Raw genomic sequence first — 19161 nt, forward strand, 5'->3', positions numbered from 1 at the left:
ACGTTACCTATTTAAGTTCTTAACTTAACTCAAGGGTGTAAGGAACTGGTGTCACCTAACCCAGGTAGTATCACTACCCGATAATAACAATTTCCGGGCGAAGCACCTGGGTTTCGGTAATCAAACCGTATCACCATCAAGGGAAAGGAATGAGGAGTCTCTTCCAGAGCTCTTGTATCGAGACTCCTTCCCATTAAAGGCCATTAACAACACCTCACCCCTTTAAACTGTAGGTGAGTGTTTAACTTAAGGGCCTTTCACCCCTTAAGGGGTGCCCTAGGTGCACACCGACTAAAGGAATTTCCCTATCTATTTACGCCTGGCCTATTTAAAGCGTAGCCCACTTCCTCTATCTAGCCCCTAAACAGTATAGGGTAGGCAACCCCCCCCCCCCCCTATAAAACAAGAAGAGGAAAAAATTCCTACCCGGTTCCGCAGGCAACCGCACGATATACTGTTAATGGGCGGGAGTGGTGGGCCAACTTCCAGGCACGGAATGAGCCTGGGAGGGCCTGGCCTGTGCTATCAGGCCACGCCCCCGGATGTTCTGGAGGGTTCCTCCAGAACTCCTCCCTGCCTCGTGTGAGGCAGACAAATGTTTTTTCTCTCCCCATTTCTTGGGGAGAGGAAAACTGTTGTCTGCCAACCCACGAAGAAACACACGAGAATAAAAGACACAACACCAATGCGTTGGATTCAAATTGGGCAACTTTTATTTAACGTTACCTATTTAAGTTCTTAACTTAACTCAAGGGTGTAAGGAACTGGTGTCACCTAACCCAGGTAGTATCACTACCCGATAATAACAATTTCCGGGCGAAGCACCTGGGTTTCGGTAATCAAACCGTATCACCATCAAGGGAAAGGAATGAGGAGTCTCTTCCAGAGCTCTTGTATCGAGACTCCTTCCCATTAAAGGCCATTAACAACACCTCACCCCTTTAAACTGTAGGTGAGTGTTTAACTTAAGGGCCTTTCACCCCTTAAGGGGTGCCCTAGGTGCACACCGACTAAAGGAATTTCCCTATCTATTTACGCCACGGATTGGGGGCAAATGTCCATTTCGCCCCCATCCCCCACCAATTCCTCTAACACCCCTAAAATACCTTCCTGTAAATCTAACCGAAATCGTTGGTTGCCCAATTCCGAAAGACGTACTCCAAAACCCCGATACAACCTCTCGTCGTCACGAGTGATGTTTGGGTGCTCAATGTAACGACCCCTCTGATGGATCCGAACAATCACATGGCCCGAGTCACTCGTATTCTGGCTTTCTCAAGCCTTCCCATGTCGCCTCTGCACTTGCGACGAGGTATGATAGCGGACAAACGACGTGCACCCTGGGCCATGACCAACAAATCCTTCGAATGTCCACCCGTGGATCAGAACAATCACATGGCCCGAGTCACTCGTTTTGTGGCTTTCTGAAGCCTTCCCACGTCGCCTCTGTACTTGCGACGAGGTATGATAGCAGACCAAACGACGTGCACCCTGGGCCATGACCAACAAATCCTTAGAATGTCCGCCTGTGGCTCAGAACAATCACATGGCCCGAGTCACTCGTTTTCTGGCTTTCTGAAGCCTTCCCACGTCGCCTCTGTACTTGCGACGAGGTATGATAGCAGACCAAACGACGTGCACCCTGGGCCATGACCAACGGTGGATAACCAACACATCAGGAGAAACACCCACTCCTGGTAACAAACAACAAAGGGAACACAAACCGTCCCAATGCAATGCAGTCAACGCCGCTGCATGATATAACACCTGCTCATAAACTGATGTGTGCTAAAGCCGCCAGCCAGTAATTTGCTGCAGCTCTGTAAGGCTAACTTTCCAGCCAGCAACTAAGCGGACCCGCCTTGATTGGGCTGGGGCCCTTTTGGAACAGTAACCTGTCCAGGATTCCTTCTATTGAACTGGGCACCTCTTGGCCCACTTCTTGTGGGTTTTCCCTTGTAACAACTATTGGTTGCGTGGTTACCCTGGCATATTGCACAGGCGTGCTGATATTTACAGTCCTCGCGGGCGCAAGCTCCCTGGGCCGCGTATTCCCAGCACATAGCCTTTTGCCTTTGCGGCTGTTGTGCTGGGCCTCCCTGCCGAAAGGGCTGACTCTCTTTAGTGTTCTGTATAGTATGGCCGCTATCGGCCTTCTCACCAGAAACTGCTCTGGTTGTATTCATTACCTCCATCCACAATTGACTGTCGATGAGGTCCCATCGCTTGTTAGGCATCGTGGCAGCCTCAGAACGAAAGCGGCTATCGTAAACAAGCCACGCCTGACCAGTGTAGTTGACATATGCCCCATATATTATATTTTGATATTTAAACAAGGCCTTGGCCCTGTAAGGATGAGCTTCCACTAGCAGGGATGCATATATGGTATAACAAGCTATCCAATTTTTCCAATTCCGCTCAACCCGCCTTTTCTTTAGCTTCTCTTTATGTTCTTCGTCCAAATCCTCTTTTTCCTTTTTATCTAACTCCCTAAAGTATAATGAAAACATATCTATATACTCATTCCTGAGTATCTTGTCTATGGTTTTCTGTGACAAATGAGCCCCCAAAGAGGCTGAGGCTGCCGTAGGTACTATCGGCAAAACCCATTTATCGGTTCCCCAATACTGGTTATCATCCCCCGTCCTAGCCATTTCTAAGGTTATGGGGGCAACCGTAGGGACTTGAGGGCCAGCCTTTGCGACCGAAGCTCCTGTTGCCACCAGGGCCGGACTTGGGAGAGTAGGTGTTGTGTTTTGCGCATGGCACAGGCCCCAAGGCCAGACCAGTGTGGTGTTATTACCTGCGGATGTCGAAGGCCCGTCCACGACGATGGCTTGTGTAGCAGGCTGACCAGGTGCCGCCCGCTCTGGCACAGCCGGTGACGCCGAAGGAGATGTCATGACCGGATCAGCCGGTGTGGTGGCCGATGGTGATGCTTTCTTCGCAGGCTGTACCTCCGCGCTAACTGGTTGAGACCAGGATACAGCCGGGGCCACGCTGGTCAGCGTTGTTGTTGCTGGGTTGTCAGCCGACACTTGACCCACGACCGTTTGCGGTGTCGGGGCCGGAGGATCTTGTTCCCTCTGATTGGGCTCCGGTTGGCTGTTGTGATCAACTTCTTGTGTCGCAGCTGCTCGGGCGGCCTCTAGAACAGACATGCGGGAGAGCAGATTTTTAAAAATTATCTTCCTGCTAGCCTGCCGCGCAGGGCGCGGCCCAGCCTCCCTCTTTGAAAGCCCCTTCTCCCTCTCAAATTTGTCCATCCTAGCCATAAGAGCATTCAATTCTTCGGCTGAAACGTCCTCCTCCTCCGATGATGATTCCCTAGGAGGGAGGGGACGCTTCGCCGGAGTCTTCTTGGCAGGTCCCTTTCCTTTAGGGCCGCCCACATTCTTCCTCGGCGTCATCCTGAAAGAAAAATTACCAGTGACTGTGTCAATAAGTATAAAGCGCCAGTAAAACAAGTTGACAATGACTTTATCACTATGTATATATATATATATATAGGGCAATGCAGAAATGCTTAAATTTATGCCTCGCCGACTGTTGTATAGTTATAACTTAAGTGACCTAAGGCTCACCTTAAGTTCCCCATGGAATAAACCACTGTTCAAGCAACTAATATGCTATTTACCAGCGTCCGCTTTGCCTAAAGGCGGAGCTCTCTAGTGCCTTCGTAAGGGAAGCCCAGGCTAGGCCGGGGCATATTGATCAACTCACATTTGCATTGAGTCTCGCTGTGAGGTTATCACAAGTTGGGGCTGACCCCAGAAGCTCACCCTGTACCCAAGTAGTCAGAGCCTACAGTTGGGCCTACTGATCAATTCTTATTTGCATTGAGTCTCACTGTGAGGCTATCACAAGTTGAGGCTGACCTCAGAGCTCGCCCGCACCCAAGTAAACAGAGTCTACCGTTGGGGCCTATGGATCTACTCACAATTGCATTTATTGCTGCTTAAGTGTTGATTTTTATTTTATATACATATGTATTGAGTCTCGCTGTGATGCTATCGCAAGTTGGGGCTGACATCAGGAGCTCTCCCGCACCCAAGCAGCCAGAGCCTACCGTTGGGGCCTATTGATCTACTCACATTTGCATTTATTGATGTTTAAGTGTTGGTTTTCATTCTATATATCTATGCATTGAGTCTCACTGTGAGGCTATCACAAGTTGGGGCTGACATCAGGAGCTCTCCCGCACTCAAGTAGACCGAGCCTACCGTTGGGCCTATTGACCTAATCACATTTGCATTTATTACTACTTAAGTGTTGATTTTTATTTTATATACATATGTCTTGAGTCCCACTGTGAGGCTATCACAAGTTGGGGCTGACATCAGGAGCTCTCCTGCACCCAAGCAGCCAGAGCCTACCGTCGGGGCCTATTGATCTACTCACATTTGCATTTATTGATGTTTAAGTGTTGGTTTCCATTCTATATACCTATGCATTGAGTCTCACTGTGAGGCTATCACAAGTTGGGGCTGACATCGGGAGCTCTCCCGCACTCAAGTAGACCGAGCCTACCGTTGAGTCTATTGATCTACTCACATTTGCATTTATTGCTGCTTTAATTGTTGGTTTTTATTTTATATACATATATATACACATACACATAGATATCCATATACATGGATACATACTTACAAACATATACATATATATATATACATATATATATATATATATATATATATATATATACACATATATACCTTTTTTTTGGTATCAGAAGCTGGATCAAACAGCAGGAGCTCCCCCTCTGATCCTATTTAAAATAATAATATTATTTGGGGTGTATCAGAAGCTGGATCTAGCAGCAGGAGCTCTCTCCCTGCTCCATTTTTTTTTTGCTATCAGAAGCTGGATCAAACAGCAGGAGTTCCCCCTCTGATCCTATTTAAAATAATATATATATATATATATATACATATATATATATATGTTGGTATCAGAAGCTGGATCTAACAGCAGGAGCTCTCTCCCTGATCCATTTTTTTTGGGAGCTGTGGCTAACATCGGGAGCTCGCTCCGCTCCCGAATAAGAACTATCGACCTTAGGTCAGCAACCTCTGTAGCCAAGGGTATAACTCCCCTATTACCTGTGTAACGTTGTATATTTAACATCATACTTACTACATATAACACGCATCCGGCCCAAAATAAAGTAATTGAAATACCTTTCACTTTCATTTTGCCCCATGTGGCAAACGAAATTGGGCCTATCCTAAAATGGCAGCCGCCCCATCTCCCACAATGGCCTCCATCAACGGCCCGGACGGCGACCAAAATTGACGCTGCGGGCCCCGGCAGTGACGGATGCCAATTCAACACGAACCCTATTGCCAGAACCCTCAGGTAGCTCGAGGCCGGGCCCAATCCTAGGCCACGGTGACCATGCGCCAGGGAATGTCGATGGCCGGCTAGCCGCCGGCCAAGTCGCCCAGCTCCAGGCCCCTGGCCACATGTGCCCTTGTTTGCCATAACCAAGGCCTCTGTGAAGGGCCCTGAAAGGCCCAGCCTTCGTCCGGGAGGGGGGTGGGTGGGTGAAGCCTCCCTCCCCCAGGACCCCTGTACAGACCTGTAGATGCTCTTCTTATCCCCTTAACCTCTTTTCTTCTCTTCTTTGCTGAACCTCTTCAGACTTCTTGTCTTCGCTCTTCTCTGCGACCTCTCTCCCCAACTTCCAGGCACGGAATGAGCCTGGGAGGGCCTGGCCTGTGCTATCAGGCCACGCCCCCGGATGTTCTGGAGGGTTCCTCCAGAACTCCTCCCTGCCTCGTGTGAGGCAGACAAATGTTTTTTCTCTCCCCATTTCTTGGGGAGAGGAAAACTGTTCTCATCCTTATATCCTTCATTAAGACCTGGATTAAAAGCATCAGAGTTAGATACCACTCTCTCTATAATCCTTTCCCTTCTGTCTGTAAAGGAGACTGCTTTTTATGCTTTGTTAAAGCTGTTTCTTTCTACTTTAGAGGAGATGGGTGCTACGGGCACTGTAGGTGTGGTGCTCTCACCCTGCGTGCAGCTTTCCAAGGCATTTAAAGGAAACTACCCACTTTCCATGGAAGAGAGCAATTGACCTGGAGCTATCTTCCTGGGCTTCCATTAAAAGGTTCTCTCCTTTCTCTTGATTTGCACTGCAGGCCTACATGGAGTGGTGCCTTTTCCCCCTCAAGCCTTTCTACTTCAGGTGTAATGCTTCCTTAAAGCTGTTTCTACTTTCTACTCTAGAGGAGAGGTAATTAGGTGGTATGTGAATGAGGCTTTACTTTGTGTTTGCTGGGATTACTATTATTAATTATTACTATTCTTTTAGAAGTATTTTCTGAAGGAGAGGTGAGGAGAAAAAGAAGCTAAAAAGGTGACTCTCCAAGCCTCCAAATGTGTTCACGCACCCCACCCACCCCACATATTCCCAACTCCCAGTCAGTCCCGCTAAATAAAAAAAATCAAGAAAATAAAGGAAAATCAAAAAGATCCACAAGAGAACCCAAGCCAGAAGCCAAGCCAGAAAATAAACTGAAGCCAATACACAACTGTGATGCCAAATAGGGGAAGAGGAGTTGTAATTGGCTGCCACATCATTTCTTTAGAGACGGGAATCTGTGACGGCTGTGCCCTTGCTGTTACAGCCACTGGGCCAAGCTGAAAAAGTCAGATTGGCTGAAGGAAAACAGCTAAAACGGATCCATACACAAGCCTAATAGGCATGTAAAAGTGGCACGGGGGCAAGAAGCATGTATTCCTCTAAGATTTCACTCTTGTGTGTATACATAGAGGGGGCAGAGAGGGAGAGGGAGAGGGGAGGGGGAGGGGAGGGGGAGGGGGAGGGGGGAGGGGGAGGGGGGGAGGAAAGGAAGATGTCACTCCTTTGCTTTTCTGACTCTGTTAACACCAAAGAAGGCAGTAGCAGCAGCTTAGTTCATTTGTTATCTGCAGTCATTCAGTGGCAGTCTAGTTTACTGTTATTTTATATTGGATTTGACATTAATATCTTTCACTTGTACTGGAAGAAATTTATTTCCCTCATGGAAACCAGAGCTGCTGTGCCATTAGCCTCAGGCTTGTAGAGTGCTACAACCAAACTGGTAGCAAAGGATAGGACTTGACTACACAATGCTGTTGCTGCTGTCTGCCGTATTGCACATTGAAAGGACATTTGGAAATGGAAGCCTGCCTCTCCTACATACTGAAGATCTTCAAACAGCAACTGCATTTTGGAGGGCTTCCCCATTTCATTCATTTGCTTTTTCTGCACCCACCCACCCCCCTTTCCCCTTTATAATGAAAATGTAATTTTGGGAGAAATAAGGGACGGGGGGGGGGGGGGGGGAGGGGAGCTCTCTTACCTTGCAGTGCTTTTATTTGTTGTGTTCCCTGTAATTCAAGTGCTGCTGGTGGCAAAAAAGGTGAGAATACTCGTTTCCCCTTAAAAGGATTATAAAATAAAATTATGGGCTAGATGTGAGTACTAAAAAGGCCCATTGGCTTTTATAACTAACAAGCTTTTTTACCAAAATAGGTTTCTTAACCAGCAATTCATCTCATTTCTTCATAACAAAAGCAAAAAAAAAATGCTTTGTGTCCTTTGCTGTCTGAGCCTCCTATTGCTGCCTATGCCACCTGAGAGTTAATTCTTATTTGTGAAGCAGGATATTCACCATTCATTTTGCTCTATCACCTTGACCTTTTATCCATGCAGATTGCACTGGATAAGTTGTATATCTATGCTCAGTATAAGTATGGCGTAAAACAGTGAGACAGGCCTAATGTGGGTCATAGGCTGCTTCCACAGCAATTTTGTGGATCTAAGAGGTCTTTGTGTAAAATAGACTGTGAACTGTTGATAAAATGGGGATTGGGTGGAGGGGTCTCCTACACCTGTGATTTAAATGAAAACCACTTGGATATGTCCCATGTGCCACATTAAGCACTACAGTTGACTAGCCACCTCTTCACATGGGCATTTTTGCCCTGTTTTCCTACTTTGCTTTGAGGTAAGGATGGGGCTGGTCATGCACCATCACATAACACACCGTAGGTTCCGCCCACTTTCCTCCCATAGTCAGGGGAAGCTCTGAAAGACACTTTTTCCATAACTATGGGGAGGAAAGTGTTTTTTGGATAACTCCAAGAGAGTTACCCACACTTTCCCTTCCATTTCCCCCATGTGATGGCAGAAAGGGCAGCAGGACAATGCACCTTGCAATGCATTGCTGCCCTTTCTGCCATCTAATGGGGGGGCGGGGGGAGAGATGCCAAAGCAATGGCACAGCCTGAAAGGGTCATGTGAAGAGGTCCTACTTCCAGTATTGGCATCTAATCCTAGTCCATGGATGTCCTGTATGAGCTAAATCCAAAATGATAGCCTTTTATTCATATGTCAGGTTTTGTTCCTTCTGCAATCCTTTGAAGCATCCAAAAACCCACTTTCCAGGTTTTGCCAGAAGAGAGGAACAGGCTTAATGGATGAAGCTAAAGAGAAAAAGGTGATCTCACACAAGCCTTCTGGTCATCAGTGACAAAACCCTACTACATCCTGGATCTATGCGACACATCTCATTCTCTGTCTGCTTGTGTGTGTGTGTCTATCCAGCCTTCATCAAAGCTCATCCTTCTGAAAGCAACATAAACTAGTTCTAACACTTGCTTTGAGTCTTCTTTGTGGACAGAAAAAGGGGGATATAAATTAACTATCAACTATCTTGTGGAATTAGTGAAAAGGAAGAAATAATTCTACAGTATTGCTAGCTGGAGCTAAAATAATGCTTTCTATGAAAGTACAATGCTCAAAAATCAAACTGGTAGTTTTTGTGGTTTGCTTGCTTGCTTGTTTTCCCAACTAACACTGAAGCTTTCATTAACTTCTCTACACAGAAGGATGAATTTTACACTTCAAGGGTGAAGTGGACATCTGAATTAATCCACTATAGCACCTATTTTTCTTTCTCTTCTTCTTTGAATTATGGAAGTAATTAGCTCTTTTGCCAAAGCAGATGAATCTGTTTGAGAAATGCAGCAATAAATGCTTTGCTTACAGCTTTAGTCAATTTCCCTGCATTACTGCTGCTAATTAAGCCACTGTTCTGCAGCACAACACCAGCATTTAGATTTCGAAGACTGGCACAGATGCGTCACTTCAGTTCATTTCAATGTGTTGCTTTTTTATTAAGAAACTGCAAAGAAGCCTAATTGCTTCATGGGGGAAACCAAAACCCGATGGAGAATCAGAAACATATGCACACAATGGGTATCTTAGAACCCAACTTGTAGATTGTACTACTTTAAAGTACTGCAGCCATATCGGGAGAATACCATGGGTTTAAACTTTTTTGAACTCAGCAAAGCCATCATCTTATGAATAAAAGGCTGGCTTCAAAAACACTGTCTGTGGGTTCTAAACATGTTCTGAGGCCAGAGCCTAAAAACATAACTTTGGGGGATTAAAGCTACCAAATTCCCTCAGGCACAATCTGGAGAGATAAAATTTTCCTTCAGTCTCAAATTTGTAGCAGCGCACTAACTTTAAACTCCAGTCTACTTCAGCATTTAGAAATTACGCTTTAGACATTCTGAGAAAAGAGGTAGGAGGAGTTACCAAGGGAATGTAAAACATCAGACAGATTTAGCAAATTTTTTGGAGACAATTTTCAGCCCCACTCTCTGCAATGCCAGAAATTTTAGGACTGAAGGAAAAATTGATCTGGTAGAGCCCAGACTTATAAATTTATGAACTTATAAACAAGGTAAAAGAAGAAAGTGCATAAGCTGAGTTACAGTTAAACATTTTAAAAAACCAAGATTGATAACTGGCAAATAGAGGGAGAAAACATGGAGGCAGTGACAGACTTTGTATTTCTAGGCTTGAAAATTACTGCAGATGCAAACTGCAGCCAGGAAATCAGAAGACATTTACTTCTTGGGAGAGCAATGACCAATCTCAATAAAATAGTGAAGAGTAGAGACATCACACTGGCAACGAAGATCCGCATAGTTAAAGCCAATATATTCCCCATCATAACCTATGGATGTGAGAGCTGGACCATAAGGAAGACTGAGCAAAGGAAGAGAGACACTTCTGAATTGTAGTGTTGGAGGAAAATTCTGAGAGTGCCTTGGATCGCAAGAAGATCAAACCAGTCCACACTCCAGGAAATAAAGCCCAACTGCTCACTGGAGGGAAGGATATTAGAGGCAAAGAAGGCTATTAGAGGCAAAGGATATTAGAGGCAATGATATGAGAGGCAAAGTACTTTGGTCATATAATTAGAAAACAGGAAAGCTTAAAGAAGACAATGATGCTGGAGAAAATGGCAAAAAAGGGAAGAGGGGCCGACCAAGGGATGGATGGATGTTATCCTTGAAGTGACTGGCTTGACCTTGAAGGAGTTGGAGGTGGCAACAGCCAATAGGTTGCTCTGCCATGGGCTGGTCCATGAGGTCACAAAGAGTCGGAAGAGACTGAACAAACAAACAAAAAAAGAACCCAATTTCCATTTGATAGGATGATATCCTCATTTTGGCTCCCATCACACCTGGAACTACATCTCTGATTGTGGAATTCTGGAAGGTCTAAAAAGTCACATTTCCAACTCTCCCTTTTCAGATTTCTTTCTCTGAAAAAGCCATTTTTTCCCAATGTTGAAAAGTGGGGGGAAATGGCAGAACAAACCACCCACAGAATGGTTGATGCAGCAAGAAGTGAAAGTTTTGGACTGGCAAGGGCAGCTTGCCCCATTCCTCTTCCAACCCTGTTGAAAATGGTTGCTAGCCTCACAAAACAACAGTTCCAGTGCATGTAATTAGCACAATGAAAAATAAAGCTATTCTATATATATATAATCCCATTCAAAGTAGACAATGTGGATTATCTGCTTTGATAATCTGGATTATATGGCAGTTTAGAAGAGGCCTAAATTGCATTGCAACTGTAGCACAAGGGACAACTCTACTCCTTTTGTGATCTAACTTATTCTAGCTAATTGAATAGTGAGAATGAGCATATGCATTATGCTTTGGATGTGTTTTGAACCATAAACCACATCATGTCTTAGAAAAAAACTAAAGCAAAATTATTTTGGTTGCTTTTTAGCAAGAATATAAATACTTCATTTCAAAAAGGATTTCTAACAATAATACATTATTTGGGGGAGTCTCACAGCTGCAACTGTACTTATTTTTAAAGTAACTTTCCACATTCTGTTTCATATCTCCCCAAAATATCCTTGAGTGACTTCCATACCATTCCCTGGTTTAAGAAAAACCAACTTAATATCCAGTAAGGAGAAGATGCAATCTGAAATTGTTAAAAAATAAATGTCACATTATAAATCCCACAATGCTCCAGATGTTACTGCTACTTCTACAGTGACAGCTGTCACAATTACAGTGATTTCAGACAATTACCTTTACTCCAAATAAATATAAAACAGCCAAATACATGTTTCAGCTTTGATGTGAAGTGAGACAGAACCACTGATAAATTGTTGCTCACAACTGCATGGCTAACGGGTGAATAACAAACCAATTCTAATATTTCTTTCTTTTTATGTTGCAAAGAGACTGATTTACTTTTGAAGATCTAAACACAGCCCAGCTTCTGCCCCTAGAGATAAGAAATGTCCTGGATACAATTATTATGAAGCTTAGTGAAACATCTAAAGGCAAGATATCTGCACCTAGATTTCTCAGTGCCTGGCATATTAAAAATACATAGATAAGAGTCTTCCCAATAGCCTTTTGCAGACCAATGTGCTATCTCATCTCCTAAGCTGATGCAAAACAACAACAGTCTTTACCTCTTAGAGAACATGTCCATAGGAGTCTGTCTTTATGAACTTAACAGACTGCCTGTGTTGCCTAGTACATATTTTGTCTGGTACATCAGACATTGGCCTGCGAACTAGGAGACTGCTGTCATTCTGTTCCTAGATTTTTTTCTTCCCCAATGGATGAATATAAGTGAGTTCACCTACCATGAGACCCAATCATTTTGACCATTTTTCCCTCTACCGGAACTGTGTACTTTGCATGAGAGCATACCAAACCTCCATATAGAGACACTCCCCTTATCTATCCATCTATCCATAATTTTAACTCATCTTTGGGGTCCACTACCATTAAATGGAGTTTCAAAAAGCTATCAGACATATAACATTGCTACTCTTGACCTTCAGGTAATCTACACCACGGCAATAGCTAGAAAACCTACTGAAGGGAGATGGGCAACAGAGGAAATTCTTTCCCTGCCTTCTCTGTTGAACTGGCTGGTCCACGACAACTGGAAGTTGTTTTGACCATCTTCTATACCTAGTCCAGATTCAAGAAACTTGAGTCTTCTTCTGGAATTCTTCTTGGTGGCTTGCTGCAATAGTGTTGTCCAATACCATAGTCAAGGAAATGCTGCAGAAGAAAGCAAAAAGTGATCATCCTTCCCCTGTTGCTGCAGCTATTAGCTGTCAGTGATTGGCTAATTTTCTCTGGCTTCTGGTATAATGGTTGTTGCCATCTAACAGCTAGGTAAGGGAGACTCCTGGAGAAGGTAGCTTATTAGCAGAACTGATAAAGCTCTTCTGTTCTTCACTTCCTTTGGCATATCCTAATGGAAAATAACACTTTTACAATGCCCATAGTGACTTTAATTAGTATTCTTAGAGAAATGCATCTTATGTTTTGTTCATGGTTTTGAAATACAGGAAAGGAGATTCTATCTGAACATTAGGAAAAACTGACCATAAGAGCTGTTCAGCAGTGGAACTCTCAGCCTTGGGGTGTGGTGGAAGTTCCTTCCTTGGAAGCTTTTAAGCAGAGGCTGGATGGCCATCTGTCAGAGGTACTTTGGTTGTGCTTTTCCTGCATGGCAGAGGGTTGGACTAGATGGCCCATGTGGTCTCTTCCAACTCTATGATTCTATGATTCTATGGTTTTACAGGATGCCATCACTTCCGGGAGCAAGACTGGCCCAGTTGTAAGATCACTGTGCAGTTGTAACTATGCGTGTAGATGTTGTTGTTCAGAACCATTTGTATGTCTTACCTGTGCTATTGTAGAAGGAAACAGATTCTTCTTACTGAAATCATACAGGAATCAAAGCAATGAGACTTGTTACCAGTTCCTCAAGCCTAGCCACTCTCATTTCCATAGTATAAGCTGCAAAGATCTTGGAAGATGCTCGCAAGCACAAGGCCAGCCTTGTCTGAGGCAACATATAGGGTAGAGTGTTGGAAGAGATATCCTTCATACTCAGATCCCAGAAAACAGCTCCCTGCAACTATGATCAGCCATGTTATCTGAACTTTCTCTCTCTCTCTCCCTCCCTCCCTCCCTCCCTGATAAGCTGATAAGCCCACTGCCTTGCTTTCCAACAAAATGAGATGCTATGGGAGAGGTGACCATAAAGACCACCTGTGCCACTGTCACCTGGTAATTCAAATAGATCTTGTAGCTATGCTCTGAGGGCTCTTTAAATTAGCTCTTAATATACAATGAAAAAAGAGCACACAAGGAGTGGGGGTGCTTTTGCACCAGTTCTGCTGTTTCATGGCCCTTTGAAGGTTACCAGCTACTTGTACAAAATAATATAAAGGCTCCATCTGAACATGTATATTTTATAATGCATCAATATGTTATATGCAAATGCATTTTAAAGAAAATACATTATTTACCTAATAGGCCATCATGATTCCTCCAAAACTGTTATGTTACATTATACATAATTTCTTCTGTCTTCATGGACCATTGGCATGATATATCCACTCCCTTCTCATTTTCCTGCAGGCTCCCATCTTCCATTATCAGTAATGAGAGTTACCCACACATGCCGAGAAGTGAATACATCTCTGCTGTCATATATTGTGCCATTACTCCAAAACATCCTTGGAAATACACCCCCCCTCCACCCCACCCCCCACCCCAAAAAAACCCCAGTCCCAAACTGATGTATTTGTAGGAGAACATAATCATGATAAATACTTATCAAAAATACAATCATGTCAAACAATATGATGAATTTGCATTTAATTATTGCATGGCTTCCTTTACCCCATCAGGTTACCTTTCTCTAAGTCATAGCTCAATATTAACCCTAAAGCAAAAATGCTACTGTTTATTAATCCTTCCTCTTCCTGAGATGGTAGGAGCAACAGAGAGGCAAGATCGGAAATGTGAAGTTTTCCTTTCCTTTCTCTGCAACCAAGTAACTGACAAAGGTATATATGATTCTCATACTGTGGTAAGTTCTTTTCAAGGAAATAAATAACCTCAAATAAATTGTTTTGGTCACAACTAAGTTTATAGTTAAGAAGTTTTTCCCCTTTATATTGTAGTTTTCCCTTACCTCAATACATTGATCATCTAACCCCAAAATCATTAACTAGAAGTCTGTCACTTGAAATTAATCGCAATGGAACAAGCAGTCAAGAGCAATGGGAACAAAAACCAATTTCTAATGGTCTGAGTTTCAGAGAATCAAGATGGCTTGTACACTACTAACCATAGCATGTGAGAGCGCTGAAACATAACTGCTCTCACATGGTCAGCTAATATCTATGCAACAGGCAACTTCTGACTCCCCAGGTGATGTTATACTACAATCCCAGCTCTAGCCAGCATAGCCAATGGAAATGAATGACTAGAACTGTTTTAAAATTGCATTTAGTTGTTTGCTAAGGAAAGCTAATGATATGAGTGAAAGTGAAGATCTATTTGCATCCATACATGCAAAGTCCTGATCTAGGTGTCAACAGTGCTGATCTGGGAAGCAGCAATGGTGGCATCTTTCTCATTAAGGAATGAGGCCCACCACGTCCATCCTAGACCCCTGCCCATCCTGGCTTCTGAAGGAGGCCGGAGGGGGATTGGCTGAGTGGGTAACGGTGGTGGTTAATGCCTCCCTTCGGGAAGGCAAGATTCCAGCAAGCCTAAAACAGGCTATTATAAAACCGCTGTTGAAGAAACCATCATTGGACCCCACCAAATTTGACAACTTTCGGCCTGTTTCCAATCTTCCCTTCTTGGGCAAAGTCATGGAAAGCGTGGTGGCCTCACAACTCCAGGTATTCTTGAGAGACATGGATTATCTGGATTCGGCACAGTCTGGTTTCAGACCGGGACATGGTACCGAGACGGTCTTGGTCGCCTTAGTGGATGATCTGCGCCGGGAGCTAGACAGGGGGAGTGTGTCCCTGTTGGTGCTCCTGGACCTCTCAGCGGCCTTCGATACCGTCGACCACGGTATTCTTCTGGGGCGCCTTGCAGAGATGGGTCTTGGGGGCACTGCTTTGCAGTGGCTCCAGTCATTTCTGGAGGGCCGTACCCAGAAGGTGTTATTGGGGGACTCCTGTTCAACACCACAGCCTTTGACCTGTGGGGTTCCTCAGGGCTCTATACTGTCCCCCATGCTGTTTAACATTTACATGAAGCCGCTGGGTGAGATCATCCGGAGTTTCGGGGTGCGGTGTCATCTGTACGCAGATGACGTCCAACTCTGTCACTCCTTTCCACCTGCTACTAAGGAGGCTGTCGAAGTCCTGAACCGGTGCTTGGCCGCTGTAATGGTCTGGATGAGGGCGAACAAACTGAAATTAAATCCAGACAAGACAGAGGTACTCCTGGTCAGTCGCAAGGCCGAGCAGGGTATAGGGTTACAGCCTGTGCTGGATGGGGTCGCACTCCCCTTGAAGGCGCAGGTTCGCAGCTTGGGTGTGACCCTGGATTCATCGCTGAGCCTGGATCCCCAGGTTTCAGCGGTGACCAGGGGAGCATTTGCACAGCTTAGGCTCGTGCGCCAGCTGCGCCCGTATCTTGGGAAGTCTGACTTGGCCACGGTGGTACACGCTTTGGTCACATCCCGCCTCGACTACTGCAACGCTCTCTACGTGGGGCTGCCCTTGAAGACGGCCCAGAAGCTTCAGCTAGTCCAGCGCGCGGCAGCCATGTTGTTAACAGGAGCAGGACGCAGGGAGCATACAACGCCCTTGCTGTCCCAGCTCCACTGGCTGCCGATTTGCTACCGGGCCCAATTTAAGGTGCTGGTGTTATCCTACAAAGCCCTAAACGGTTCCGGCCCAAAATACCTTGCGGACCGCATCTCGGCCTACCAGCCCACGAGGACCTTGAGATCATCTGGGGAGGCCCTTCTCTCGGTCCTGCCTGCCTCACAGGCACGCCTGGCGGGGACAAGAGAGCGGGCCTTCTCGGTGGTGGCCCCCCGGCTGTGGAACTCCCTCCCTGCTGAAATTAGACAGGCGCCCTCCCTTATGGCCTTTCGTAAGGGCCTGAAAACATGGCTTTTCGAGATGGCCTTCAACTGAGTGCTATGTTATTGGAAATGACGACCGGAATGAACTACGACTAGGAGATTGATTATGACCCCATGATAAGACGAAGCGGATTTTTAGTATAATTAGATGTTATGTATTAGTAAGATGTTGTTTTGTGGTCTTGACTTATTGTAAACTGTTTTTCTATGTTTTGTACACCGCCACGAGTCGCCCTAGGGCTGAGAGCGGCGGTTAATAAGTGCAAGTAATAAATAAATAAATAAATAAATAATTAACAGTTTTAGCAAGGCAAAGTTCAAGTTTGCATAGATCTAAGACATACCTTTACCAGGCTTGTGACTTGGAGCTTCCAGATCATATCTTCTTGTGGTTTCAAACCATAAAATATTTCTGTCAGCAGACCAACTGGAATGGAAACCTCTTGTAAACAGTACGCTAGAAGAGGAAAATTCAGTGTCTGCACCAGAGGATAAAATGAGAGACAGGGTAATGCTATTGATCAAAAATAAAGAGTGAACTGGAATTTGGAAACTATCACATAATGCCCCTTGGTGCTATCAGGCCTGAATTCCAAGATGGGAAGAATAGTGCCCAAGAAGGCAGCAATGGATTTGATCCCTTAAACCACCCTTAACCTATGAGAAAACACTTACCAATCAGAAAACAGAAAAAGGAGAGAGCTTGTGAACTAACTCCGACATACACAGAACATACCTAAGAAAATCTATCGAACCTGAATGGGACCTCATAAAACAGAAAGGGGGAACATGTGGTCCTCTATAAACTGTTAGATTACAATTCCTATCTCACCACTCATTATGCTACATATGGCTGATGGGAGTTATGATTCTACATGTAAAAGGCCATATCTGTGGCATATAACATGCTATGGTGCTGTCTCAAATGTAAAGTGGCCTCGGACAAGGCCTCAGATATCTTTTAGTGAATGTGAAGTGATATAAAAAGACTTCCAAAGTTTTTTGGGGTTTTTTTACCCTTTGGTGAGTCATCCATGCCACTTAATAATACTTGTGCCACATTACTGTGCATGTTGCAAAAGCAATGGATTAGAGAGCACCTGTTTAGCACTCATTACTCTTTGAACTTTGTCAACAATACTCTCCCCGCTCTCCTCCCACTACCAGTTACCCGCAATATAGCTTCCGAATACTGAGCTGGTGCCCCAAAGCAGGGATAAGTAAAGGCTAAGCTTGTCTTCTGGATGAATAATTAATTTATGGTTATCTAAATTAGAACTGGTGGATATGTGTCTCATAAGGGCTTAAACAGCTTCTGAGGGAGAAAATGGACTGATGCACACAGCATGCTAGGCTGAGTCTGGATTTGACGTGGAGAGACATTGTCTTTGTCAAACATTCTCAAGTCACCCATAGGGAAGGAAAATAGCCATTGCCCACATTGATCCATTATCTGCATGTAAATCTAATGAGAAAGTAGCACAATTTTTCTAATTTCAATTCTTCCTGAATTAAGGTGTAGAAAAGATAGACTAGCTGAATGATAATAAATTTGCTGTTTCTGCATTTGGTGCATTTTAACAATCCTGAGGTACTCTGGTAGTTGGATTATGTTGTAATATACTTGGTGAAGTCTGTCTGATTTTTCCCTCCCTCCCTCTTCCAGCCATCAGCAGATCTTTTCTGTTTAATTCATATTAACTGGATCAAAATTGGGCGGGGGCTCTTAGAGTTAAAAAAATACAAAGTTTAGATCAATTAAAATTGCACTACATGTGAATCATATGTGTTTTATGACCAATTATGTTTTCATTCCTGAATTACAAAGGTATTTACCTCCTATTATTTGTTTTCCTATCAGTGAAATCACAAGACAACACGACAGTGTGGGTTAACTATGGGCAACTTTTATTATATGTTACTAATCAATCTCTGTGAGATCTGCCAATTATTTAGTGGATGCTGCCCTAAAGACTCAGCCACTGCAACCCATTGTCTAGACCTTATGGGAATTTTAGCCAATTCTGCTGGAAGTGTGCAGATGGACCATATTAGTTAGCTGTATGGAAAAGCCATGCAGAGAACCCATCAATAGCACACCAAAGCAAACACAATACAGGTAGCAATACAGATTGTTAATGTCAATGAGGTTGCATGTCGCTGGATGCAATTTTAATGTTCACTTCATAATTTTAATGATAGATGCTGTAAGCAAAGCCCACTGTAAGAGATATTCTAAACCAACCATCTCTAATCTGGTACTTTTTGAATGTGGATGATTAAATTTCCATAAATCATTAATTTTATGTTTGGTATTTTGGAATTTGCATTCCTGTTTCAGAATTATGGGAGCTGTTGTTCAACACATCTGGTGAACAACAGGCTGAGAAAAGCTACCCTAAACTATAGATACTGCATACAAAGGAAGCATCCATCATGTGTAAATTATTCCAGGAGCAATTATTCCATTGTTCTTTCAAACTTGATAGAGGAATCTAATATTTCTTCTTTATAAATTTACTACAAAATAGATTTATTTATGGTGTGTAGAAAATTGCTGAATCCATGATTTCCACATTGGGGACATATTTTATCTACTATTTTGTAAAGTAAGCAGGTTCTAAGAATCCCACAGCTTCCAAAGACCATGACAATACTTCCCTGAGGAAAACTGTGGTCATTTTCTACCTGCAGACGCAAACACAAATGCCAGCACTCTTCCCAAGGTTGTCCTTCTACCACAAACATAGACTTCAGCTCTCCAGGTGTTTTGGACTTCAGCCCCCAGAAATCCCAGTCAGTTTACTGGCTTTTAGGAATTATGGGAGTTGAAGCCCAAAGCACCCGGAGGACTGAAGTTTGCCCATGCCTGTTCTATCATAATCTTTCCTACATCC

At 44.1% G+C, this 19161-nt stretch overlaps 1 protein-coding gene across 1 annotated transcript; it reads right to left on the bottom strand.

The window, feature by feature from the left end:
* Positions 1 to 690: 690 nt before the first annotated feature.
* On the bottom strand, positions 691 to 5837 carry LOC137097188 (uncharacterized). The gene is made up of 2 exons (XM_067469077.1): positions 5585 to 5837; positions 691 to 3411 (listed from the first exon to the last, which is right to left on the bottom strand). The coding sequence occupies exon 2, from the start codon at positions 3408 to 3410 to the stop codon at positions 1848 to 1850; it is 1563 nt and encodes a 520-aa protein (XP_067325178.1). The 5' UTR covers position 3411; positions 5585 to 5837; the 3' UTR covers positions 691 to 1847.
* Between the last annotated feature and the right edge of the window lie 13324 nt (positions 5838 to 19161).

This window comes from Anolis sagrei, chromosome 5 (assembly GCF_037176765.1).
Source record: "Anolis sagrei isolate rAnoSag1 chromosome 5, rAnoSag1.mat, whole genome shotgun sequence".
NCBI lineage: Eukaryota > Metazoa > Chordata > Lepidosauria > Squamata > Dactyloidae > Anolis > Anolis sagrei.

Bases quoted from the DNA above. Each gene is read 5' to 3' on its own strand.
- LOC137097188 (XM_067469077.1), bottom strand. From the start codon at position 3,410: ATGACGCCGAGGAAGAATGTGGGCGGCCCTAAAGGAAAGGGACCTGCC.